The sequence below is a fragment of the Anopheles coustani genome, chromosome 3 (genome assembly GCF_943734705.1).
Source record: "Anopheles coustani chromosome 3, idAnoCousDA_361_x.2, whole genome shotgun sequence".
In the NCBI taxonomy this organism is placed as follows: Eukaryota; Metazoa; Arthropoda; class Insecta; order Diptera; family Culicidae; genus Anopheles; species Anopheles coustani.
The window spans coordinates 34,308,872-34,335,842 of NC_071288.1; the positions used below are offsets into that span (position 1 = coordinate 34,308,872).

The window sequence follows — 26,971 nt, forward strand, 5'->3', positions numbered from 1 at the left end:
CACATTCCCGGGCCGGGTTTGGGGACACAAAGCATAATGGCGAAAAGCGAAGGCGGCGATAAGAAAAGTGGAATGAACGAGAGCAGAGTTTAAGAATAATGATACCAATAATGGCACGAGGGAGATGTCCTTGCGTGCTGGTTAAGTGAAGCATGGAAAAAACAACTAGCACGACCACAAACGAACGAGGGTCAATGGGCGGGAGGAAAAAACTAAGGAAAAAAGAAAGCGAGAACACGGCAATCTCAAGGCTGATTCTGGCTTCTTCCGGCACTACCCCCCCACCCACCGGACAGGGCATTCTTTCGCCTCCTTTACATCCCGGTCGCTTTGTGATGGTAATGCTCTTGACGTAAGCTTCTTATTGCTTCCTGAGAGTTTCCATCCGGCCAGTTGGCTGTAATTGAAAACGGTTCCTCAAGAGGGGTCTTCCGACCAGAAGCGGGCTGGCATTTGTTCTTATCGTATCGGCTGAGGGAGGGGGAGTCGGAAAGGGTATGAGTATGGAATTTTTACCACTAATGCTACACCCCTTATCTTCCTCCTTTTCAATCCTCCTGGCCTGCGGCATTTCAGACCGCGATCCACCGGGGAATACGGAACGGGTTGTCGACTTCGGGCGACATTAAGCATAATTCGCCGTAACTGAACTGGCGAGTGTGACGCAAAGGATTTTTTCCCACTTCCCGATTGTTTTTCGTCCCCACTTGCAATCATTTGCCTTTGTCTTTGTCGGTCCGGTTTTTTTCCCCCCCGAACTCCCGAGGACGCAATTGACATCTTTTGCGTGATTGCGGGATTTATAGCTTCCTAATGACGCTGTGCTCTGCACTTTGTTCGAGCCGTTCGTGCATTTCATGATGACGTTGTTCGTAAATGGGAAAAGTTGCCATTTTTTTTCACTTTTCTTGAAACGTATTAAAAAGTTGACAGTGACGAGCCGCGCACGAGGCATACGATACAGAGCTAACCATCACAGTAACTTGTTAAAAAACTTGTTTTTAAGTTAAAACGATGGTAAAGTGATGAAAGATATGAACTTTTTAAAATTATCAAGTCCTGCTCGATGCAAAGGGAACGAACGAATGCATCGTTTAGTATCCTATCTAACTTTATGCATGGTATATAGATAGTTGAATATTTCAATCAAAACTCTGATATATATTTTTTACATTTATCTTCTGCAGAGTTTTACAAAAGCTTTTGCTGTTTTGCGTATACAAAAGCCTTTGCTGACTGATATAATTTAACCAGATTATACTTGATCGGTGTGCGAGTGCATTAAAACTAATTGCTTCCAATAAACCCACTGAAATATACACTATCTCGATAACATACAATCGTATTTAAAGAACTTTAAGAAACAGTTTTATTCGGTGAATAGGTATTAAATTCGAAAACTCTCTATTCCGAGCAACAATTAAAAAAAAACTGGGTATAGTTAGTAATAGAAGATTGATAAAATTTGATAGAAGTAATCAAAAACTTGTTTTACAGTCGAATTCAAAATATTTGTATTTCTTGAATATGATTAAATTTAATAACTTTCGATTCCAAGCAACTGTTTCAAAAAAAATAATACACTTCTTAGAATTGAAGTTTTCAAGAAATTGTTTTCTGAAGAAATTGAATATGATAAGCCAAAGTGTCATGAGTGTTTATGAAAAGTCTCATAAATATTCCTATTGACCTGTATGATATGAATTTAAATGGCTGTTCTCATTTTTGAGGCTTCAACCATGTTTTGGAGTTCGACTAATTTCAAAACTTATTTGAATAGCATCTTGCCCATAGCTTAAAATTCACATTCCCTTTCAAATTCCCAGACATAGTATTTCACTCCTGGCCGAAACTGATAAATGATGGAATGTTCTCTGTTTGCATCTTCTCTATGAAAATCTTGCTGACGGTGTTTGCTTTCAATACCCAAGACTGACAAAGTGTGTAAGCAGCCTACGCTGTTTTATTACGAACGCGTTGCGTATAATCTTTGGCTCACATAAACATTCTTACCGAAAACGAATGAAAAAGGGAGCTGAAAATCCTTCCCAATCCAATTGTCACCGTTGGACAACAAAATCCAAGCTTATTCCATTTACGACTTCACCGCACACTGGCAGAATCCATCATCTGGAAGGCGTTTGAAAATAGTAATAACAATAATAATAAGATCGAGGCTGCACGTGCGATGCCCGAACGCTCCCCACTTCCGGTGGCCGTGCCCGCCGCCAAACCAACGAGGCCCGGGTCGGGGGAAAACATTGCCCAAAATCTCGTGTAAGCCGCCATAAATCCACACAGGAAAACATGTCACCCAGCGACGTCACTGTCACTGTCTGCCGTCCCCCGGCGGATCGTAAACTCGACGCACCCAGTTCATTATAGCCTCTGGAAAAGCCGGAAAAAGGCAATGGAAACCGGTCGACCTTGCGTCACGTGGGCTCGATGGGGTGCTTCGGCCATGGCGAGAAAGCTTTCCAATAGACAATTTGTCCCTCTTCATTTAGTGTTTCCCCTCAGCTTCGACCTCGCTCAGTCATGTGTGTGTGTCGTAAGCATTTTCCAGCGGGCTGGATGTGGAAATTGGGTCTCAAATCGGTTCGCACTAGCGCTTTGGAAACCCGATGCGATTGATGCGCAAGTAAATCATCAGAAATCCCCAGCAGAATCCAAGATAATGCATGGTACGATCCTGACATGACTCGGCTGCGTTGCGTTCGTCAGTCCATCCCAACCCCAGCCGGACTGGAGTTTATCGCTCGATTTCTCTGGCAGTATTGCCAGTGGGTCAGTTTTCCCCGGCCCCAAGCTCCCATCTCTTGTGTCTCTCGGATATCGGATACCGGTTCACTTTTCGGTTGACAATCCAACCCTTCAAATGATCGCTTTCTCTCTCTGTCTGTCTATCTATCTCTCTCACATACACACACTCTCTCTTTTTCGTTTGATTACACCGTCTTGCTTACACCGACTCGTGTCCGCACGCATCGGTTTCTGGTGGTGTGTGGCGCGTCGTGGTACCGACACCATCCCGAAGGAGGAGTAAATCTTGGGCGCGATTTTTCCACTGGTGTTAATTTATTCAAACCCACCCGAGTGCCGCGTGGCCCACCACTCCGCGCTTCCATCCCTCGGTTCCGGTTCTTCAAAGCCCCACCGGGGAGGTTGAATCTCTTCGGAACACCCGAGCTACTGAGTGCCCACGAAGGAAGCGATATCCGATATCTGGCTCGTCCTCGGAGTCTGCGCATGGTTGCGCGGGTTTTTCCACTCACCGGGAAACGCTGGAGCCTTTTTCGGAGGGAAACTCGCCGGAACCGAGTCGCACCGACGAACCGAAGACGGCCGAACGAACGCAGCGCGTCCTGGCAAGCGGCCAACACCGAACGCGACGTGGGTTCGAGGCTCGCTTTGGTTAGACGACGCGGTGGCTCGAGAGTTCAGTTCAGTGCACACAGCGCGTCAGTCAATACAGCGCGCTGCCAGTCCGGACACACACCGAGCTGGGTTGTGGCACACACCACACTTACCCCAAAACACCCACAAACACACAGACCTTACAGTACATAAACACACGGAGGAAAGATCGTACCGTCACGCACTTGCTCGACAAGTGTTTACCCGTGCGTGTGCCTGTGCCTTTCACGTGGAAGAGAGCTGCCCCACGGGGGGACACGAGGTACCGACACGAGTGCGTCCTCGGTGTGACGCGACCCCTTCAAGCCAGCGCTTGCCCCGGCGAGCTGGTCAGTCGATCGGACGTCCGCGTACCAGCAGGAAGCAGCCACCAAAAGTGCATCACCAACCCCACACCGAACGGCGGAGGAAAAGCGAGAAGAAAAGTCGACGACAACAACAACAACACAAGCACACACACGCCGCACCTACCCACCGCTCACAGTGCCAGCCGGACGGTAGCTCCAGCAGCCCAGCCAACACGGCGCCCAGTGATAGCTAGTAGTTAGTGAAACCAACAGCGCTTTAGAGAAAAATGAATTTTCTCGGTACGGTAGGGAACATTCGATTTTTCATGCTCTGTATCAATGTCTATCATACCGTAAACTAAACGACAAAGCAAAGCCAAGAAAACGAAACCCCCTTCCCGGGCAAAAGCAAGCCAACGTAGTCACCTCACAGGCGTACGAACTTGTAGGCTTGTAGGCTAAAGCATCCGCCTTCTTCGCTAACCTTGTTGTTGTAGCGGCCCGTGTATTGATAAACATCGATCGTACTACCAACCGTGCGACTACGAAAGCGTTTTCTCAGCTCGGAATCTCCCATTGGAAAAACCGCGCAAAAAACATCCTTCCACCAGGCGTCTCCTCTGCGTGTACGGCTTCCTTTCCACGTGTACCGGATCGGATCGGTTCCGTTTGCTCGCCCGTTTGTGTGCTGTGTGTATTTATCGATGTGTTTTTTCTTTTCCCGTACCGTGTGTGACCCTCTGCTACTGTACATTGTATATATATATATATGTGTGTGTATGTGAGTGTATCTTCTATTGCTCTGTCTCTATCTCTTCCTTATCCGGTTCCGTTCACCATTTTTCGCTTGGAAAACATAAAACTGGATGAGGGAAATTATTTTCCCAGCCAACCAAAAGGTACATCGGTGGCGATCGTTGCCCCGCCAACGACCACGAGCAGTTAACATTGTCGTACTGTCGTTTTAAAGATGTCCCTCGTATGTCTTTCCAACTGGAACCAAAACCCCTGGTGATAAATACACCTTCCAGTTCATCGCCATCAGCACCGTCGTCATCCTCCGTAACGCGAAGTGCATGCACACACACACACTCATGTGTAGGTGCGACCTGAGCCTATGTCACGAGGCTTTTCCCTGCCATAGTACGGCATTGCGGCACTAAACGACCGTGTGTGGATACGGTCACAAACTCACACTCGCGGCCCTTTTTGGACACTGTCATCGGGTGGCTCTCTTTTGCTCCTTTTGAGTTGAACTTCCTGCGGCTCCGTCCTTTTCCATCCTCTTATCGGTCGGCTCGCTCTGTCTTTCTCAATCGTACGCTCCCCATTTTGGAGGCGCCTTACTTCTGCCATTGCTTGTGCCCTTCTTGTGGCTCACCCTGTGTGTGTGTGTGAAGCGAACCACAGCGTGCTTAACGATCGCATGGCCCTTTGCCAGATAGGCCGCCGAGGAGGGGGGCTGGAAAACCCCCCCCGGTGGAAAAGCGAAAGCAGGAAGGCGATAGCAAGGTTCACGAACGAGATGAAACGAACGACGGGTTTTGCTTCAATGCGGCATAGCACGCTACCAGGCGCGCTGCAGTGAATCGTCGTCGGTGACCCTTTGCCGTCCGACTGCGGGCCAGCCCCCTCCACCAGCCCCTTTGGCCCTCCGGAGCTCCCAAAAGTCCGAGGGAAAATCGATCAAATAGTCCACCGTCCTCGTGCCGTACGCGCTGACTCTCTGGCGTGGCAAGCACTTGGCAAAACACGGGTCGGAAAAGTGCTCGAACACGAAGCGTCCTCACGACCACCTCCACCCTACCTTCCCCTACCCCCCCGAGCCAAGTTCACGGTTGGTCCTCGCTCGGATGACAAACGCGAGATACTTGGCCAGATAACGACGACGCCAACTCGGCACATACGTTATCTCTCGTGCTTGCCGATGCCACGCCGCCCGCCGGGAGTTGCGGGACGCATTGTCTAGCAGGCATCGGCGTTTCCACCACGCTACACGAGCTTACCTTTTTGTCACGGCCCGCATGGGGAAACATTCGTTACAATTAGACGAATCACACCCCGCTAATTGCTGTCATCAGCCTGAAGCCGACGTCCGACGTCCGTGCGTGCTTCCGGCGCGCGTCGGGGATGAAATACGGCACTCTGAGCCGAGAAACACCCTTGGCCAGCGTAGGTGTTGGAAACGTGTTTACGGCAAGATTTAATCCTTCTACCATCATAACGGGACCGCTGATGAAGTAGGGTGTAATGTTTGTCAAGTACGAAGAGATTGTTTTCTTTTAAATTTAGAAAGGTTATTTGTCCCAAAGGTTCCTGAGCCCAAAGATTTCTACGTATCTCCGTAAAATTCTGCACACTTTAATATTCCTCACACTGAACTGAGTCGAAAATATATAAAAAATCCCCTTTCGCAAAATTAAATCAGGTAAATTAATTCCGAACCACCTGTGGCTGACTGTCAAACAACTGTCAAATACCTGTTGCATAAGGTGTCATGGCGGCGCAAGTTTGACACTTCCAGGAATTCTTGGTCTTTAACGTCAAACGTACGTCAAATCGTAATAAATGTATAAACAGTATTCATCCACCGTATATCGAAGGTGCTTTTGAAACGGACGAAAGGATTAGGTAATCAATTAATTTATCTGAAATGATAATCCAAGAGACAAACTCATAAGTACTTTGTACATTAAACAAACTATTCATTGAAATTCTTGGTAAATCTTGTGAAAGAGGTATGATTATATAAGATGTCATTGCCGTACTCCGCCTCGTCCTTTGTGTTTCTGGTGAATGCCATTGTTTCGCCATAAGGATGAGGTTAATTCGTTGACAGTATTTTAATTAAACTCTTTCTTCTATATCCACATAAAAAATCCTTTAGGGTTTGCAACGGGGTTTTTTTAATCCACTGTAAAACTATTAATTAGAGCAGCTTTTTTTTCTTCTTACTTCATACTTACGTTATGCTTCTATGGAAAATTTTCCCTTTCTGTATAGAGGTAACGATCAAACAATCCGATTCATCTGAATTACCTTCTATGGAATGGATGCAGATGAATTTGTACCATAGATTCGCCTAGCACGATAATTTCAAAATGAAAAAGAAGAGATACTAAGGAACTTAAAAGAACGATCCCCAACTGCATTCCCTCTGGGATGATCTCGAGAAGCGATGGAATAAAAACGTGATACACCTTGCCGGGCACTTGGGCAAAGTGGGAATTAAGATTGTACAAATGAAATCTTGTAAATTAGACCATCGTCTTACCTTCGTAGACTGGCTATCGGTTCTGACTAGCTACCGGTAGCTCGACTTAAGACGATAAGACGCTAGAGCACACGGTATTTCCGTTCCATCCGCTATCCCAAGCGCTCGAGGGAGTTTCAGCTTAACGTAGCAACTATCCGGCGGCGGAATTACATCGTAGCTGTTTCAAGTCGGAGATTCTCAGATACACAGAGAACGGGAACGCAATTGCTCTGAGGTATAAGCCTTTGAGTGTTCTGAGAAACCATCCTAGCCATTCATTTGCAGAATTGCAATGTGTTCTTTGCTTTTTTACTTACCCATCAGGTATCGATGCAAAAACCCTCAGAAAGGCAACCAACGATACCAAATCCTTCGCCTTAGCAACGTCTGTAAGGCTTGCAGTCAGTTTCGAATGACTAGAACGTCAGCAATGAAATCCATCCCCAGACGATCGCTCGAAACCATCGAATACGTCAATACGGCCGGTGGAAATGAAAAACCTCCGTTCGAAAGGCATGGGAATTCGCTAGAAACTACTTAGGAAATGAGAAAATAGATAAACTTTCTACTATTTTACGGCCCGCGGGAACGCCACCATGGTGAGCGTGCATTTCCGTGAACTTGTACCACCCGGTTCGGCAGTTTCTCTTTCATGGTTTCAACATGATACATCATGGGGCGCTACTTTCCGATCCTATCTGTTCAACGCCATTGCAACAATATTGCCGTTCCCTCGGGTGATGAAATTCCTATCAGTTTTTTTTTTTTTGTTCGAACCTGATATTGATCTTATCCCCTCGGGGAAAGTTATTTGTAGCAGTGGGGATTTACCATGTTTTTTTTTTTTGTTTTGGCCTCTACAGACTTCAATCTCATTCCACTGCAGAGATGATGGAACTGAGAGACCCTTCGTCAGCTTCAGATAGGCCATATTTGAAGCCTATGTTTGAAACCGCTCGACTGTTGTAGACATGTATCGTTTGATGTTTCACTTCAGATTGGAAAACCCACTACCGCTGATGAAAGATTTCCTTCGCCTTTCATTCAATGAAAGACCACCAATGGTTTCTATTTTTCCTCGGCCGATGGGAAGTTTTTTAATTTTACAATTTTAATGAACTACGCCTCGTTACCGATGGGAGCAAGTTTGTGGCGAGTTTGAAACTCACCGTGTGGTTTCCATTTTACGTTACCACTCCATCCCTCCAACATGCTGTAAACGATCGCCAGTTCGTTCGTTATCTCTTGTTGAGTGTTTCCTTGCGCAAGAAATAGAAAGGAAAAAATACGCTTTTCTCATCCAACGGTATTCTTAGACCCGAACCCCAAGTTCGTACCAAGAAACACTCAAATGGTATTTGTACTTGCGCCAACTTTGCGGGTGATGATAAGCCGAAGTGAGTGAAGCGAGCCAGCTGCTCAACTAACTTTCGTACGGACGCAACGGACTTGCCGGCAAACAACATAATTTTACGATTTGTTGTAAATAACGAACAGCTCCTCGGGCCATCTCCAGGGAGTTGCTTGCGCTGGTAACGCCATGTCGGTGTACTGACTGACTGAGTCACATCTCAGGTCCTTGTCTAGTCTTTTTTTTTCTGGAGACGGTTGGTAAACCTCAAGCCTAGCCTCGTCTTTTCCTTGTAACTAGAACCTCCAAAGCTCCGTCCGACACTGACGATGATGGACAGTTTGGAATGGAAATGAAAGTGGCATCATTGAGGGTGGGACGAATGAACAGCAAATAAAATATGGTAGGAAAAGTTACAGTCCACTCCAGCTGGACAGGATGCACCTCAGGGGAGCAACGAGAGAGATTGCGACTGTCCGAACATATTTTATTTCTTTCCCAAAGTTTCCCCCCGTAACTTGACCATCGTTTTCGTCCCAGAGAGCCAATTTATTTCCAGTAACTACAGTTAAAGTGTGTTGCTTCATATGATCATTTATCAATTTCTAAATTAACTACACAATGATCATCAGTGCGGCAGCCCGCAGTTAATACCCTTCAACCTTCCCGTGACGCGTCGCGATTTTGACGAAGGACGAAAAGTCCTCCGAACGGGCCGAAGTTTTTCAATTTACTTTCGCAAATTAATTGCGATAACCGACCGGCTGGCGGAAGCAGTTGCAAGCTGGCAGGTTGTTCGGGTGGAAGAAAACATCGTTTCCAAAGTCCAGCCGGCGTGAGCGGCGGATGGATGGTTTCCAGAAAAGTTTTTAATTCGTCAAGATTTCCGAATCTTTGCTTCCTGGCGCCGCGGTGAGGACTTTTGCGACGACGCCATCGCAAGCGTCGGGGATTTGTTATTAAATTCTTTTCTGCTCATCCCGCAAACCGATCCCCGGGGCGATGCGACGTTGACAAGATGTAGGTCCAAGAAAATAACGTTAGCACGAAGCCATTGGAATCTTATTACTGGCCGTTGTGCCAAGGGAAGATTAACAAAATGGAAACGGTCTGGGGCGGTGTGGGTTCCCCGGTTGAGGATGGTCGTAGTCTCTCTGAAGGTTTTTAATTGAATTCCAGCGCTGATTACTCTTGGCGACTGCCGGAGGGATTGAGTTTACATGCACTCAACCATCGACGGCGGAACTATATTTCAACGTTCGATTATACACTCCAGTTTGCGGAAGTGGTTTTGATCCTGGACGATGCCGATCCGATGATGGACACGCGGTAATTCACTTTGCCGACAGTAAATGAGTGAAATGACTTACTGCGGACCTGGCACGGGGGACAACAGATTGAATCCCGGCAGGGCTCACGACACGATCCATCCATCCGCCTGCTTGGATGGAAGCCATCGAAATGGTCAATCAATTTGTGCTTTCTCGGTCTCGGTGCCTGCAACGCTGAAAGCTCTTTTCAATCCCCCTTCCACTATCAGTACTGTGTGTGTGTGGGGAAGAGGAGAGGACGCTTATGAGAAAAATGTCCCCCATCCTACCACCACGTTCTCAAGTGCTTGCTTTTATTCGCACAGAATGTGATTTGTTCGCTTATGTTCGTTCTCTAGGTACATCCATTTCGTCCGTTGGAGGGAGGCGAAAATTGATGGTTTCGATGACACTGGCAGCTCGTTTTACTACTCTCCATACAGCGATGTGTCCCTCAAAGTTATGATGGCTCTTTGGAAAACTGTCGCAGCGGACACATCCGACATAATAATGGAGTTACACGTTCCATTCGATTTCTTGTTTCATGGCCCACGGTGGAAAGTTTTCCAACTTCATAACCAGCTGCTGAAGAGGATTTTGGAAGAAAAATGGAAACCCTTTGCCCTTTGCTTCGATCTTTCTTCAGATATTTTCTATCTGATCATTTAATTCTTGAATTTAAAGTCTCAATGTTTACGAAATGAAGCTCATTTTAAATAGAAAATAACTGAACAGTTGATCAACAAAGTTCAGATAAACAGAAGTACATTAGCAGATACATGAAAGCAACGTTGTAAACCGTAACCAATTCCTGGTACGGCTTCGGGCAGGGTCTGTATTTGCGATTCTTCTACTTTATGGCACACTCTGGCCGTCGTTTTGATGGCGCCACCATGGGGATGTTTTCGTGCCCGTGTTTTATGTGTGTGTGTAACTGAGCTTCGCGCGGCTGCATGTCCTTACGAGGGCGAAGAAGAAAAAACCCAGCACCCAAACTGTCATGTAACATGACTCCTAGATGTCTGCCAACAGCTGTCACTGGCGTCTATGGCATGTTGGCGTTCCACGGTGAAGTTGGATGTGAAAAATACTTAACGTTATAAATGCGTCCCCAACAGTTGGCCCCCGGGGTAGAGGAGGAGAAAGCGGGTTGGGAGGGGGAGAGTATACCAACCAGCACCAATGGTAAATCAGCAGCAGGAAGGGGCGAAGATCGAAGAGCAGGAATGTTTTACATGCAAACTTATGTTACCCACACTCGAGTCGCATCCGGCGTTTCCATCGTCGACGACGCCAACACTGTCGTTGTCGTGCAACCGGAAGCACGGGAAGCAGGCGAGAGCACGGGCGGAAGTATGCTTTGGATCGTCTGTCTAGATATTACGAGTGGTTTTAATGACATCGGAAAAAAAAGTCCACACTCTGCTACCCTTCAGCGGCACATAGGCACATGCTGTCACGATGGCGCCATCGAAGACGTGTGCGTGTAAAACCTTAGCTGACTGCTTCACCGAAAGCCTACTCCGTCCGCGAGTCGTATTATGACAAACCGAAATAGCTGCAAAAATGACATGGCACTCCGGGGATGTCGAGGCCCAAAACCACACCGTTTCGCTTGGGCGATACGAATAAGACGTGTTTACGTCTTCTTTTAGTAAGAAACCGCGAACGTTGTCGGTGCGCACCGGAAATCACACGTTTTTCTTCTCATCATTTACCTTCCATCTGGAAGCAGGTGATGTACGCTGACAAGAAATCCCGGTACTATAATTCTCTACCAAGCATAGGGTTTAAATCAAAAGGAATCCAAACGGGTTACATTCTTTGATATTCAGTTATGGGGGAGAAAAACATTCTTTTTTTTAATGTTTACACAACTCTGTGTATGATAAATAAATTTTACTCATGGATAAAGAAAACCTTGCAACACATTTTGTTCATATCCATGCCCTCTTCAGAAGATTTACACGATCATTCTAGTCATAAATTAAGGTTAATATTAACGGTGAATTGTGAAATCACTTCGGTAGAACGTAGAGTACAGGTAAGCTTATTACTGTAGCAGCTTATCAGTTTCTCATTTCATAGCAAAAACGACGATTTTCTGTCGTAACACATTTAGAATAAAATCTGTTAAAATTTTCATCTTAAAACCACACTCAACTCACTGGTTGCCATAGCAAAGCCAAATACCAATCGCTCCAGTCCCTGGGGACGTATTATGTTCTTCCATCAAATGACATGCTATCGAGCCGTTTTACTTTTCAGTTCCATTAGTCGCTCTTCAGTTTTGAAGTATGCTTTACCGGAGTAGTTGCATCCTTTCAACGAAGCTTTCTTTCCGCATTCTCACCCTTTCGCTCTATCTTTCTAGCTCCCTTTCCTATCTATCGTACTATGCTTCCATAATAATACTTCAAAATAAAATCTCTCAACCCATCACACACCCTGTTACAACAAACACACTTAAATCACCACCACGCACCAGGCGCCTCCATTCGGCGTTCGTTAGGGTGAAAACCTATTTGTGATGATTTTTGACGAACAGAAATATTTTCACATCAGGAAATGTGTCAAATAAATTTTATTTATTTTGTTTTTCTAAAGTTTTCATTTAATGCTCTTAACTAGCTGCTTTTTGCGTACAAATCATTACATATCAGATATATTAAAGTTTCTACCATATTCACAATACTATCATGCTTACCGAAATCAACATACTCGTACTATCAATTATAACCGGAAGAAATAATCTTAGTAGAACAGTAGTTGTACAATACCTAATAACATAACAATACTCCACACATAATTACTTATCCTTTCTCGCTTCGTCCATACTTACTATCTCTGTACTAACAATATTCTTCAAACTAACTAACAATCTTTTCTCTTCTCTTTTCCTCTTTCTCTGATTTTCTTCCTTCTACTTTCCTTACTTTTTTCGTTTATGCCCAATTGTTTCATTTGAATATTGTTTCTTTTTTTTCTATGTATCTATTTTCTTACACGAATGTTGACGTTGTCTTCATACCCTTCTGGTCTATATTTCCTCTTGCGATATTGTCGTGACTGTTTCCTCATATTTTCGGAATATTTTATCGATATTGATGATTAATATCACCATTTGACGATGTTGTATTTATTTTAACATCGGTTTTTCTAACGTTAATTTTTCCTTGGTTTGTTAAATTTTCCTTTCCCTTGTTGTTCAACCATGTTCCGTTCTTTTTCTTAATTTCTGTATTTAGGAGCCGCTGGAGGTAAGTTTCCCTTTCCGCATCGACCCGATCCCTCCTTCAGACAGAAAGGAGGTTGGATCGGCCGCAAGTAAAACTGGGCCCCCTTATTACGACTCGCCATGCGTCCGCAACATTAACCGATTCAGTAATTACATTCGTCCGATCGGAATTGCTTGCCTTGATGGGAAGTGTTCGATCGTATCACTTTCGCCTTAATTCCGATTGGCATGAGGTCAATTTGTTCGGTGCACTGTCAGCACGGCACTCAAAACCACAATAACGACCCCGAACGCGCCCACTGACAGTTTGCCATTTTATTGCCCGATGTGTGCGCATTCAATTTTAGTCCAACTTTCTCACCAAACGGGTGTTTCATTTCGCTTTTACTGCCGTGTACCGTATTAGAAGCACCAAGCTCCGAGTTCGTTAGTGGGCGAAAGAGTGAATGATTTATTTCTCCCTGAACGTCGGCACGTGTTTGGAATCGCGAAGGCGAAGGGTGTCGAAATGAAGTGAAATCGAAAAAAAGGAATTAAATACCCATCGATGGGAGACCAGTGGTCGGAGGAAGATACAGCCAGCCATCCCTTTGGCAAGCTTTTCTCACTGTTCTTTGTGTACCGCAGGAATGTACATTCACCAAGAGGAGCGTGTGTACGTTCCGTTCTAGTGTGTACTCTAACGCTGCGTTCCTATTCTACTTGCGAGGGCCCAAATTCCTTACACACTACTCTTGATGCTCGCACATGCTCGGAATGGAAGAGGTTCTGTCGAATGCCGGCCACCCTTCGACATTCCATTCAGCCACCAGAAGAATGTTCGCATCGGAATTTGCGAGATGAGCAATCAAATTGTTATTCAAACGAGTGCGGAATGAAATTGATTAATGCTGTACCGTTTCTTTTTTCATTGTTTTTTCCCACTTTTGTGCCATGGCGTGAACGTTTTTCACTGAATGTCATGTCGGCTTACAGCAGCACGCTTGACGTTGGAATGCTATCCATCAAAAAGTCCGATCATCATCCGTCGGCATCCAGCAAATGGGGCATTTTATTTTCGATTATTGACTACAGAACTTTTAATGTAATTCCCCTGCCCTACAAGTTTCATGGTGTCTCACACAGTCCCACACATACGCACAAAAAGCGAGTTTTCCTACGAGGATGCAACGAGCGCGCCGGAAAAGTTCTTCATACGCAAATGCCATTTCGCAAATTGCATAAATTCGGGCGAAATGGGTGGAATTCGATTATTTTCTCCCGGGGGTTCGCCTGCATGAGTCATACCGTTGAATGTCCGAATGGCCTTCGCTCCATGAATGAAGCTCCTTCTTTAACCATCACAAGATATAGTACGTCATACGTGTCCTCTAACACGCAACCGTGCGTTCAGCGCCCAGCGTGTCCTTCGACGGTAATTGCGGTAATTGATAAGGGAAATTAATACAATTTTGATTAATTGCATTGTGGTCACATATGGTCTCACGTTGGGGTGCAAAATTTGCAAAACCTCTAACCCACGCTTCAGCACCACCTGGAAGAACATTTCTTAGGATTTTTCCATTCCGGGGAAGCAACTCGATTATTTGCCACCGGCATAAGACACATCCGTAAATCAGTTGGTGGTGTCGGAATCGGTGGCTTTGAGCAACAATTCGGTGCCTTTCCGAGAGCGCACTGCTTAGTCCAACCCGACTGGCGTCTGCATAACGCGTTGTTTGCCGGAATTCAGGAACCCTTTTTGCGTGTTGGGCTACACCAGGCCCGCATCCACATGAGGACACACTGCCGGAGCCTGGCATTGTCGGAAATTTAATTAAAAGCATGGTTCCACAACATCGTCCCTGTAGTACATTTGTGTGTGGGTCTGTTTGTGTGCCTGTTTCGTTGGGAAAGTATACCTACCACCGCCGACATGCTTTTATTTGTCCTTCCCGGGCAGGAAGTAACATTTTAGCATGTCTAATTGAGTTTTGAGCATCATTTTCCATAGAGCCAGGCCTCCCCGTTTTTGTTCGGTAAAGTTAGTGCGCAACATTGTTAGCGCACGGAACGCTCCCGAGGTGCATGTGCAGCGTGCATTCAGCGGACGACACTTTTAGTGCAAACTTTCCCAATTTTAGATCAACCGGAATCTTTTTCACTGCGAACCGACTTTGTGCGGTACGTGGTCTTCGATTTCCGTACGATAATGCGATGCGCAACGAGCGGGAAAATTGCTGTTGGATGATAAATTTTCGACCTACCGAAAGAAGTTTTCATGCATACCGATAGGTTTTTCTACATGGAAAGAAAAGAAATCGTGATTTTGGAACTACTTTGGTGCCATTTTGTAGTTGCCAGAGAGATGACTTTGCCGTTGTCGTTTTTATAATTAATTTTTAATTACTTTTATTCCTCTGCCTCGATCCCACGCAGCCTAGACTCTTGTCTTTTGTGTGGGTGAGGTCTATCTTAACCCATCGAAAATTGCTTTCCATCATGTCCCTTCTTACAAACTACGACAAACTGGCCAGAGTTCGTTGTAAACCCTTACCCATAAGGACATAAGGATAAGGATACATACCTTCATCTGCTTGATCGACGGGTGGCATCTTCACGACGTATCAACCCTCTGCTAGAGGGTCTCTAATCTTATCAGGACAGATTTTCCATTAACTCACTCACCCTTGTTCATTTTGCGCTTGCAAAGTTCAGAATGCGGACAAATTCTAAGCCTCACCCTCCCGCACTCGGGGTCATTACATTGATCCACGCCTTTTCACGCACATATACTAATACGCAAGTGATTTCCGCATCTGTGAGTGCCGTGCCGATAAGGTACGACAATCGGAGAGATGCCGGGTCTACGTTCTACGAGACAATACGTTCGGACGTTTGGTCCCGAACGGACAAGACATGGACCGGATGGTTGATGTTTTCCTATGAATATGTATGAATGTTTTTCCGGGAGTGAAAGGAAACGATGGCGATAGGGGTGGATATCGTGGTGTGGTCAGCAAAATGTCCCTTACGGAAAGATGCGTCCACTGTGTGGCACGTCCTTTGATTAAGCTTAACCTGCCCAAGTCACCGTCCTAATCGTTCCGATAAGACGCCGGACCGGAAGCTTTCGAGGAGTGATGATGGGAAAATTTGAAACAGCATCCCTAAAGGAAAAGGAAAAAAAGGGGGGCTCGGATAAAAACGCCCTTCCACACGAATGTTCCATGTAATCTAGTAAAACGTTCTCCAATACCACCGGACGGCGGAGACCGTGTGGGAGTTAATGAATATTTCATGTCAGAAGCCGACCTCCCTTCTTGACACCCGGATAAAACCTAAATTGAAGGAAACGCACCGAGCCACGGAAGGGTAACAACATAAGGCACTTTTCTTCCCACTGATGTATCGTGGGCGGGAGCTGATTTAATCTTTTTACCTACCACCTTCGACACGCCACCCACTCCAGGGTTGTTCGGAAGTGCTGGGCTTCTTTAAGGAAGGCATCCACATTCGGAGCGAGCTAAACAGCTCTCGTTTCCGTGAATTTCATTTCCCACCACTGACCCGGTACGGAGCGGGAAATGAAAACCTTTCCCCCTCCTCAACCCACCAAACCACGAGTGCCACTTTTGGTTTGGTTTAATCTACCTAAAAGGCCCCTCCCGGAAAGGGGTTTTCCTTCCCAACGTTTGGCCCGCATGTTTTTTTTCCGGTGTGCGCATCATCGATATTGCCATCCAGCACATGAATAACAACTCGGGTGTAGGTAATTTATGTTCCTTTGGTCATTCCGATTCCGAACCCCTTACAGCCCCCGAACCCCGCTCCATACGGTTTTGTGCTCAGAAGAACATTAGTGCGCCTCGAGAAGTATCTTTTTCGTTCGTTTCGACGAAAAGGTTTTTATTTTAATGTTTTAATGACCACTTAAATCAGGCGCTGCTGCTGCTTCTCATCGCACTAATGGTATTTGGAACGCATCGGCGAGCGTCGAGTTGGGAGGGGAATAAAATTAAAATAAATCAAAGAGACTTTGTCTAAGTGTGCAGCATTTGCATAAAATGAATTTTTCATCCGCAAACGTTGCAAGGATGCATGCGGTCACACTTTGTCTCGCATCGAAATAGACACGGATCGGAATCGCATCGATTGAACGGAAAGGAATAAAAGAGGAGGTGGTAGTAAACTAACAAAAGCGAAACGATAATTGCTTCACGTGATTAGATTTTATGCTTCAATAATTTCCCATTCGCCAGCACCGTTCTCGCATTCAGCTGGAAAGTTGCTTTTCCCAGTCGGTGTAGTGAACACGAGAGAGGAAAAACCCGCCAGACACTAATTTTATCCCGGCTTCACTGATTCACACTCCCTCCCCGTTCGGAAAATCGACCCCAAACCTTGTTCACAATCAATATTCAATCATCATAACAGCAAATCAACGCTGTTTGAATCCCATTCGATTCAATTAGCGACCGCTTTTTCGTCTCCATGCAACATTGAGGTCAACGACGGGTCCGGGGTTTTTCCGGGGATGATCTACGACGATGTCATGCCGGGAAGGTTCCGAAATAATTGGGAAACTATACGACACAACGACGGCCACCACCGGATCCGTAGGAAAGGCGTGTTTCGTCCGTCGAGTCCGTCGGAACGGAACGCACCGAACGCCGTAGATCAGTAATCGAATGTTGAAAAAGATGGCCCCACGTTCGCTTCCGGTTTCGGTTCTGCCACACGGTGACGAACATTACACAACGTAACGCCACCTGGCCGGGATGGGGCATCGGGACAGGGGATGGGAAAATCAATTTCGAAACGATAAAATAATGGCCCGACAATGGCGGTGACACATGGTCGATGATGATCGGTGAAACGAACCGATGGTTTGGCCGCGTGTGTGAAACCGCCGTGAAAAGCATGTCGCCCTGGTATATGTGTATGTGTGTGCGAGAGTGTGTGGTTGTGTGGAAAGCCATTCTCCATTGGCAGGGAAAATGCGGATGGCTAGAGCACTCCATTGCTCGGCTAGATGATATTATTTCTAGGCCAAGCGGTTATGATGTGTGTTACGGGTTTTTGCTTTCTTTATGCTCTAGCCTGTTTCCTTTTTGCCGGCATCGATATATTTTGTCGGGCAAAATAGAGAGCTTGTTCCGGCGAACGAAGGAAACTCGAAACGGGAGAAAGAAAAATCGCTCGTTCGAAACAAGATAGCAGATTTATTTATTTTTTTTCTTTTTTGCTCTCCACCCCATTTCCATTCCATCAGCTCGGGCTGAGGTGAACAAGAACAATAATGTTCGACCATCTCGTGTATGGGAGTGATTCCTCCCGCCGCACTCCTAATCCACCCCGCGCCGATTGAACGGCGTAGAATGTCATAATCGAAACGATAATAGCGATTATTATGGAAGCGTGAGACTTACGCCATACACGTCGCTTCCACGTGGCCCCAACGTTGGGAAGGTTTGTAGGGCGGTTGATAGGGTGAAAAAAAAACCTATACCTCTAACCGGAACACGTGATTGACGGCACGGCTAGCGTTGTGACAGGCCGTGAACAAAATGGCAGATTCAATTACCGGTGGAAAGCGAACGAAACTACCTTGTGGTCGTTTGGCAAGCATAGAAACAAACAAAAAATGTTACACACAGTTACTTTCCCAAACCTGCCACCGAGATTGGCTTTTCAATGAGCTGGCAAATTGTACAGTTAGTGTGCGTCGGCACACACTTACATCGGGGAGGTATTTTACTTTCTTACAGCGCTCGTGTAATAACCGTTAATTTTGATGGTGATTTTTTTTTTCGTATACTTTCCTTCGTTTTCCAGGAGGGAAAATTGTGCGGGAAAAATATAAACTTCCCGTCCCCCTTGAATGGCGCCATTCTCAATATAGCCACTCAAGGATCGTTCGGTAGCCTAGTCGAGAATCAGAAGCAAGGAAAAGCTATCGAACATAGATTTCCAGCAAGGCAGCGGGAAACCGATGGGAAGAAACACAAAAACGAGCGCTATGAGCCTAGGGAAAAATCCCTGAAATAAGTTCATCTTACGCACGCCTCAAACGACTCCCAAACATGCCATCGATCGCCGCCCGGTTGGCGTCCTTGGTGCGAGTTCGATATCTTTTTCCCCATTCGACGTCGATAATAATAAAATAAAACACGCACCAACACACACGATGGCAAAAGCATGGAGCTACATTAATTTCGTGCATAAATCCTTGACTTTCCAACAATCACAGCAGGCCTGCTGTCGGTGGAAAGTGTGTGCGTGTGTGTGTGTGTGTGCGAATGGCCGCCATCATTGCTTCTGATGTGATTTAAGATCGAATCGATGGAATAAATCAAATGTTCGTTAAAATGGTTAGTGGCCAAGAAGGGGAGGGGGTGAGGTTCGAAATCATGTTCATGGGATGTTACCCTTACTCTACCATCGTCCTACCACCGTCATCGTCCATTAGCCTTCCTCTCTTTTGTCTTCGTCCCGTAGCCGAATGGGAAATCAAACAACAACAGCAGAGATTCGAAGCAAATGAGTGTGATTTTCAGGATGAAATATTTCACCTACACGCCTTTCCGGGGCGTGTGGGGGGGGGAGGAGGTTTCCATGTGAGAGAGCACGTGCTACCGGTTGACAGGCAGACCGGACAAGCCGACGTTGCCCGGCGGCCATTTGTCAACGAGCATCCTAACTTACTCTTCCGATCGGGCTAGATAACTTTTTGATTGATCGCACCGCCTCAAGATTGATGGGTTTTCCCGAGCGGAAAGCATGGACCAGTTCTCTCCATCGATCGACCGATGTCTGTAGCTTGTCAGTTGACTTGCCTTCAATCGCTTCTTCTAATTTTAGCCCTGGTTGTAAGTGTGCCGTTGCATGAAAACGGAAAGAGAGATAATCCACTTCCGATGGTATCGCGCACTTTCCGAGCAAAACCCGACTCGGAACCCGTTGCACTCAAATCAACTGTCACACTGTTAAGTGGCACGGACAGTTTACGTGAATGAACATGTTCCGTGCCGCATCACAGCGGAAGGGTCAAACATGGATCGTTTGTCCATGTAAAAGCAAACCGAACCGGGTTGCAATTCGAGCCTCGACCGGAATCCTCTCTTCGGTACATCCTTGTCACACTGGCTCTGTCGGGGCCATTTACGGCATTAAATATGCAACGGGTCGCACTAATGGTACTGCTGTGTGCTACATGAATACATGAACTGACTGTACTGGTTGTACCACGTGGTGGCCACAAACGTTTGCACTGCGACTAGTTTTCTACGCTCGCCAACTCGTCGGAATGGTCCTTAAAACTCCCCTTTCCCGTCCAGGGGACGCTTAATTGCGGAGTAAATTTTTCATTAATATTTCATCTCGTCCGTAATTAGGTAAGGAGGTAATGGAGAACTATGCACCACGGTCTTGTCTTTCCATCGGTTTCACCTTTTCCCACCGTCCCGGGTCGGGTTCTTGCGTGGTAAATTGACTTAGGAAAAGCTTTTAAGAGAGTCCCGCTTCCTCGAACGTTGGTCGAGCACTGGTTTGCTGGCGATTTCAGGTGTAGAAAGCGGGAGTTCCTCCAAAACTCCCCCGCCAGGTGGGCGCTCGGTGTAATCTAATTTTGGTCATTTTTTTTTCTGGCCTTCGTCTCCTCGAGCGGTTTGTTTGAAAAATACTTGATTTCCTCCCTCCTTCCGGGGCCGGTGCGGTGTAATGAAACCAAAATATTTTATCAAATTTCCTCCCCGGTTTCGGCCCGCGGTGGAAACGGATGGCGTCCGAGGCGATACCTTTTCTCGGGCTGGAGAAACAAAAATCGTAAATTGGATGACGAGGTAAAAAAAAGTGAAATGGAATACGGCAACCTAACCTAGATCTAACGAAATATAAATAAAACCTGTATAAATTTCGTCACCATGACTAGCGGTCTCTAAGGTTCGCTTTCCGTATGCACCGCATACGGGGTGTTTTTGTTCGCAAACTTTAAGTTGGGTGGCACTGCGACTTATGGTAGGCTTCTCCTTGCTTTACCCCACCGCATTTGTGACCTTTTTCCACGCAACATCGCCACGAGACCTCCCTGATGGCCTCCTCTGCAGGGGTAATTGAATTATTCACTTTCGCTTCGTACCATCCTCCCCGGCCTCTCCACCGAGCCGGAACCCGCTGGCGCCACACGTTGGGAAACCGGGGAAAATTGTGCAGCCAAACGACTCCTGCCGCGCGCCCGAACAAGGCCAACCCGGCCAGCGGGAGGCCGAGGTTGACAGGATTCTTCCATTTAAATAATTAACTTAGAAGTGTTTGGAGTTTTTCGGGTCGCACGCCGTTCGGGCGCGCGGGGGGGGGGGGGGGACACCTCTTTGTGCGTCGCGAGCAGTCACACACGGGCTTAAAGTACATCGATCGACCGCACACGGGCGCGAAATACAGACACACACGTCCGGGACTTCGATTTTCTAATCACGCGCGCCGAAACGCACCGTAGGAAAACCACCGCCGCTGAGAAAACGCTGGGGCCCCCCCGGCATGCCGATGCGCTTCGATATTGTATTCCCCCTTGTAATGTGTGCTATAACTTGCAGGCGCTGTTGGAGGTGACGGAGGCGACGATGAGAATGACAAAGAGAAGGAAGAGGAGGCAGAGCGCGAGCGCCAGGAGGCGATCCGCGAGGCCGAGGAGCGACGCAAGGAGAAGCACCGCAAGATGGAGGAGGAGCGGGAGAAGATGCGACAGGAAATCCGAGACAAAGTAAGTACCCTTCACCCTGCTTCCCCCAGTATGGGGTTTCCTATATTCTCTTTCGTACGATTTCCCAAGGAGTTGGGAGTAAATCTTTACGCCATTCATCATCTACACTCCGGTGGAAATTCGGGAAGTTTTTCTTCATGCATTTATTTTGAACGCGTCTCTTCGTTCCATCACGATATCTTTAGCGACGAAAAGAAAATCTCGCCCTTGGGGACGCTTCCGACGGCAGACTTTATTGATTTAAGAAACGCTGTCAATCTGCTAAGAAAATTACCTCCTGAACGACATGTCTGATTGCAAATTACGTCTACATAAGGGTAGCTTATGATTAGGGCGTCTAGAAAATCAACTAAAACGGGTATGATGTTAAAATTAGCCTCCCAAAAAAGAAGGGAAAAATCTGTGATGGATTATTTTTCCATGCTCCTTTGATGATCAATTTCTTCTTAATAATTTTGCTTCATCTTCACTCGGTTGGAAAAGTTTTACATGATCTCGTTTACTTTACAAAAGAGAACTGATAGAACGCTTTTTTTAATGTTATCTTTTGAAAAGGTTCGTTCAATACCAACTTGCTCCTCTCCGTTAACCATTGTTTGCAATAACCATCCAGAACTTTCCCAACCATCCTTTACCTTTAAATCAACGAAGAACTTTAGTTTACACAGGCCAGAAATAATGGAACAACTCTCATCGCTTCTGAAGGCATAATTATTCAACTCTTTGCGCCCTTGCACCGAATGAGTTTTCGCGTCCCGGGCTGTGTGGGAAATTTTTCAGCGAAGAAAACCCCTTTAGGTATCTAGGTCAGTAGGAAAAACACCCGACACGGTGTCCGTCGTAGCGCAGGTGCATGATAGAGGTGAAGGCTGAAAACATTCTCTATCCCACTCTCCTGGGGCATGGTTTTTCCTCCGGGAATGGGTTTTTCCTGTTTTTTTCCCCTTCGCCAGCACTGCCTTTCCCCTTGACGGCCGAAAATATGGGGCGAAGAAATTCATGACCACGGTATATGCCCTAATTGTGAAAACATATTGCGGACCGGGGCGCTTTGGAAACCTTACTTGAATCGTAAATTTTTCCGATCCAAGCCCTTTAACACACATCGAGGGGTTTCGGGAAGACATTCCGAGAATTTCTGGGAAAGGAAACACCGGAAAGGGTCCTTTTTGGATCGTAAATTGAGTCGTATTTCCAGCCCGCTTTTGCCAAACTAGTGCCGGAAAGCAAGACGAACGACTGAAGGAGTGTTTGGCTTCAAGAAGCTTTCTCCCGAAAAAAAAAAAAACCAGGACAGTTGTTTTTGGGCACAATTTGGGCTCAGCGCTGGCAAACGATTGGCTTTGGAGTGTATGTGCCAGCAATAATTTTGAACCCAATGAGGGTACGATCGGGGTCGCTCTAGATCGTATATCAATGGTGGGTTTCATGGAATCGCACCGGAGCTAGCATTTCGTAATGTCAGCAGATTATTGATGTTTCGTCCCTTCTCGACAGCATTCGCAATTAAAATGGAGCAAAAACAAACGTCAAAAAATCAACAGCACCTCCTTCGCTCAAGACGATTTCGTCAAGATGGTAAAACCGACACTTGGACCAAGAGAAGTAGAAAAGGAAAAGTAAATTCTTAGCACTCGGAATTTCTGCCAGCAGCACCTCCATTTTCTTACGCCATCTGTGACCCAAGGCCTGGGACAGGGCAAGACGTGCCGTTTTTCCCAATCTCCAACTGCTCGGGTACTCAGCAGGAAAAAGTTCCGGATCACCGACCTCCTTCCCCATCGTTTTCGAATGACCGTTTGTGTCGGTGTGAGTACTATTTTTTTCCTTCTCCACACAATTTTGCTCGCTTTTTCCGTTTCCGTCGAGCTGGACCGGAATGTTGAACAGCTTTTTTATTCATCTCGGGACCTCTGTCCACCGCGTCCATACCTCAGGTCCTTGTTGACCCGCCGGTGCGGTGCACTTTTATTTCTTGAAGAATCTCCCACTCCCTCAAAATGGAACAAGAGCAGCTGGCAAACAGGAAGACAAATATACAAATAGGAATATTAAAACAAGAAAATGGCACAGGACACAAGACGGAAGCGCAGGAACAAAAACTTCAGGTTCAATGGTGGTCTTTCCATTTTATCGCAGTACACACTTTATTTACATGCAATTAAAAAGTTTCACGAACATTAATTTAGCATAAAGCCGTTGCGACTCGTGGAAGGCTGCCCACTCGGTAATCGGGCGAGTTTTTCTCTGTTTCGTTTTTGCTGTTTCTTGCTTGCTATCTCGGTCCTTGCCGAAGCTCTGAACGAAATCGTATGACGAGGCTACAAAATGAAAAGTGGAGATTATGATGCTTCCGAGATTTGTAGCGAGTACGCGCTGGTATGCTTGTTGTTTTTTTTTTATTCCTCTTTACACACTTTTTATAATGACACAATGGCGCCGAAGCCGTGCGAAGGATCCATTCAACTTTGTTTCCGTTTTTCTTCGACGTCGACCTGGAGGCACTAAAAATGTTGACGCGTTAATTAAATTTCTGCTTTAAGTCCCTCCTAAAGGTGGATTGAGGTTAAAGGTACAAAGGAGACACGCGCACACTTATCGATAAAACTTGTGCGTAGAAGAAAGGTAAAAAAACAACGTTGCTGAACCATTTTTAGCTTCGCGCTTAACTCAAGTCAAGAAAAAAGTACCACAGAGGCACTCCTGAAACATGGAAAACGGTGACCGAGGTGTGCGTGTGGTAAATTGCGTGTTTCTAGCGCGTTCTTTCGGCGCCGTAATCTGCCATCTTGCGTGCCAGGCAATCGATGGTACCGGACGATAAAGGGCTCAACACTTTTCACAGGACGTCCCGCCACATCCGTTCGCTTCCAAACCGCCCGAGGGTCGATGAGTTGTTGGTGGAGGGTTCGGGATAAAAAAAACCCCCGAAGGGTGCGACGTTACTTGTCACAACATCAACACGCACTCCAAGGGACGCGCACGGTGCACCGGCTTCCACCTACAAATCCCGGTTCGGCTGCAGCTTAATTATGCAAATTACTAATGACTGGAGCTGCTGCAGCCGAAGCGTGACAAAGTGCCTTACCACGTACCGTATGCTCCGGCAAGTGTAGCATAATTTGTAGCTAGCGCTCGGTCAACCCTAGGCAGCCCCCCGGGGGCGAAGCTGATTACGGACTTATTTCCCGGCTCCCTGGACCCGGTGGACTTTTCCGCTTAGCAAAGACGACAAATGGATTATTTCGAAGCGGGCAAAAATAACGACTACTTGTTTTATGCCAACCGAATGGAGCGCAGTGCAGGGATTTTACTTTATTTTGTTGTTCCTCAGCTCTCGGTGTAGTACCTTTTTTCTCAACTTTAAAGGACGCTCGAAAAGCGTTGATAATCCTGTCTACGTGTGCAACATTCGTTTGCCGCACGCTCCAACACTTTGCCAACCCGCCGCCGCTTTCTGGCTTCTCTTTCCTAGCATCGTCCGATTTCGACGAGAGTTAGTAAGCAGCTTTGCGAGTCCTTCGTCACCACAACACCAACATTTTCGGCACGAACCGGTGCACAAAGCCTTCCCGTCGTGTTTGGGGCACGAGGGAGGGAAGAGATTGTGACGAAGGCGTAGCACTAACTCCTTCGAAACGGGACCACTCTCAACGCAACAAGCTGACCATGGTTCCGATTCCGTTGGCTACCGTTGCTGCAAAAGCGATTAGAACACCGGGTTTGCTGCACTCATGCGAACGGTGTGGTGTGTACAACCCCTTTATCTTGCCCGGATCGGGGGGCGATGTACTGTAAAATGTTACACCTACCGGTGTTCGGTTTCGGTTTTGGAGACTGATCGAGCCCCAAACGAGCCGGCAGTTTGGAGTGTCGGTAAAGTTTATCTGCCGGAAAATTCCAATTTGGTCACACGCTTCACCGAGCTAAGCGGGGAGTCCGATGGACACAACTGACCGACGTCTTATCGATGAAACTTCCAGCCCGCAGAGTTGTGCGTGGGTCGAACGCCTAATGGGACGCAGTAGGTTCAACTTCGGTGCAGTGTTTAGTCTAATCTTATCCAACACTCACCCGAGGTGTTTCCTGTGGAAGAAGCCAAGGCAAACCGGCCCGAAGAGGATGCTTATTGATGGTCCCCTCGGTGCGGTGGTGATCTCTCTAACGACACCGGTACGTCCTTACAGCCCATGGCCCAATTGTTGTCTCTTGAAGCACTCACCCAGGCGCCCAATGACCTCCGCACTCGCTCGGTCAGAGTTGTAAAAATTAATGATAAACCATTAGCCGCCTTTTGCTGCGCGACAGGCTGGCGACATCAGGGACGGGACCTCCGATGCTGGCGCCTTCGCCTGGAGATCATTACGACCGGCACGAGGCCCGGCCTGGGCGTCTCAAGATTTCTTCCGCTCGACGACCGAATCGTCTAATCAAATCACGTAACGAAAATAATCGTAGATTTGCTTCGGTCGAACCATCGGATGACGTTCACGTCCAAGGCGCCTTCTTGCCCCTGTGCGTTGTGCTATTTTTACTTTTACCGGCAGTGCCTTACCACAATCTCGTTCAGCGTTACGCAATCGCCATCAGAAAGCAGCACTCTACCATCTAATGATACCTCGAAAGTGGCTCATTCTTTCTCCTCCCTGCAAAGATCATGCAACGTACCTACGTACTTCGAGCCACATGAGTTCGGGTCCGATGGAACCTCCCCCGAGGAGATTGCGGTCGAATGTAAATTTCCACCTGGAATGGTATCTAGAATCGATTCCATGGGAAAATCGTCCTGCTGTTGGACGTCCATAACGGCAACATCAAACGATGCCCCGTTAGTATCCCCCCATTTTGGGCCGAACGGGAGTGAAAAATGGGAACCTATCGAACCATGATGGACCATGGAAAAGCCACACATGGGTGGGAAATGCAAAGTAAAATGCGGCAGGAACGAAAACTTGTTTCGTCGTTTCAAGAACGCGCCAGAAGGAACGGAACATCCATCATAAAACGTTCCGTACCGAACGTAACGGCAAGCCATCGGAGCCATCGATTTGCATGCAGTATAGTCCCGGTTCGGTGAATGTTTTACCATGCGTAACATTGTATGCAAATGGATTTAAATTTGCCAAACCCCCCTCCGGGCGCCGACCGGTTTCGGAACCATTTCCGGGCCGAAGCGAACTAATCGAAAGTTTCGATCTGAAAACCTGACACCACATCAAAGTGGATGGGCGATGAGTTTTGGGGTACCCCGTCTTTCTGGCGCCCTAATCGGATCAAAGGGGATGAATATCATGTGGGAAGAAGAGGCTCCGAGGGAGAAAAGGGAAGGGACACACGCCGAACTGCTGGCACCGAACGAGTGTTTATATTTC

At 46.8% G+C, this 26,971-nt stretch overlaps 1 protein-coding gene across 5 annotated transcripts in view; it reads left to right on the forward strand.

Moving 5' to 3' along the window:
* The window catches only part of LOC131259261 (complexin), a 150,684-nt gene that overhangs the window by 103,117 nt on the left and 20,596 nt on the right, over positions 1 to 26,971 (forward strand). For 2 of the 5 annotated variants that reach the window (XM_058260711.1, XM_058260710.1), the window contains exons 3-4: positions 12,870 to 12,881; positions 21,433 to 21,599. In XM_058260711.1, coding sequence (XP_058116694.1) covers positions 12,870 to 12,881; positions 21,433 to 21,599 — 179 coding nt within the window. Of the gene's footprint in view, positions 1 to 3,777; positions 4,005 to 12,869; positions 12,882 to 21,432; positions 21,600 to 26,971 lie in introns of those variants that run through there. The other 3 variants (XM_058260714.1, XM_058260715.1, XM_058260713.1) reach the window with 3 other exon arrangements.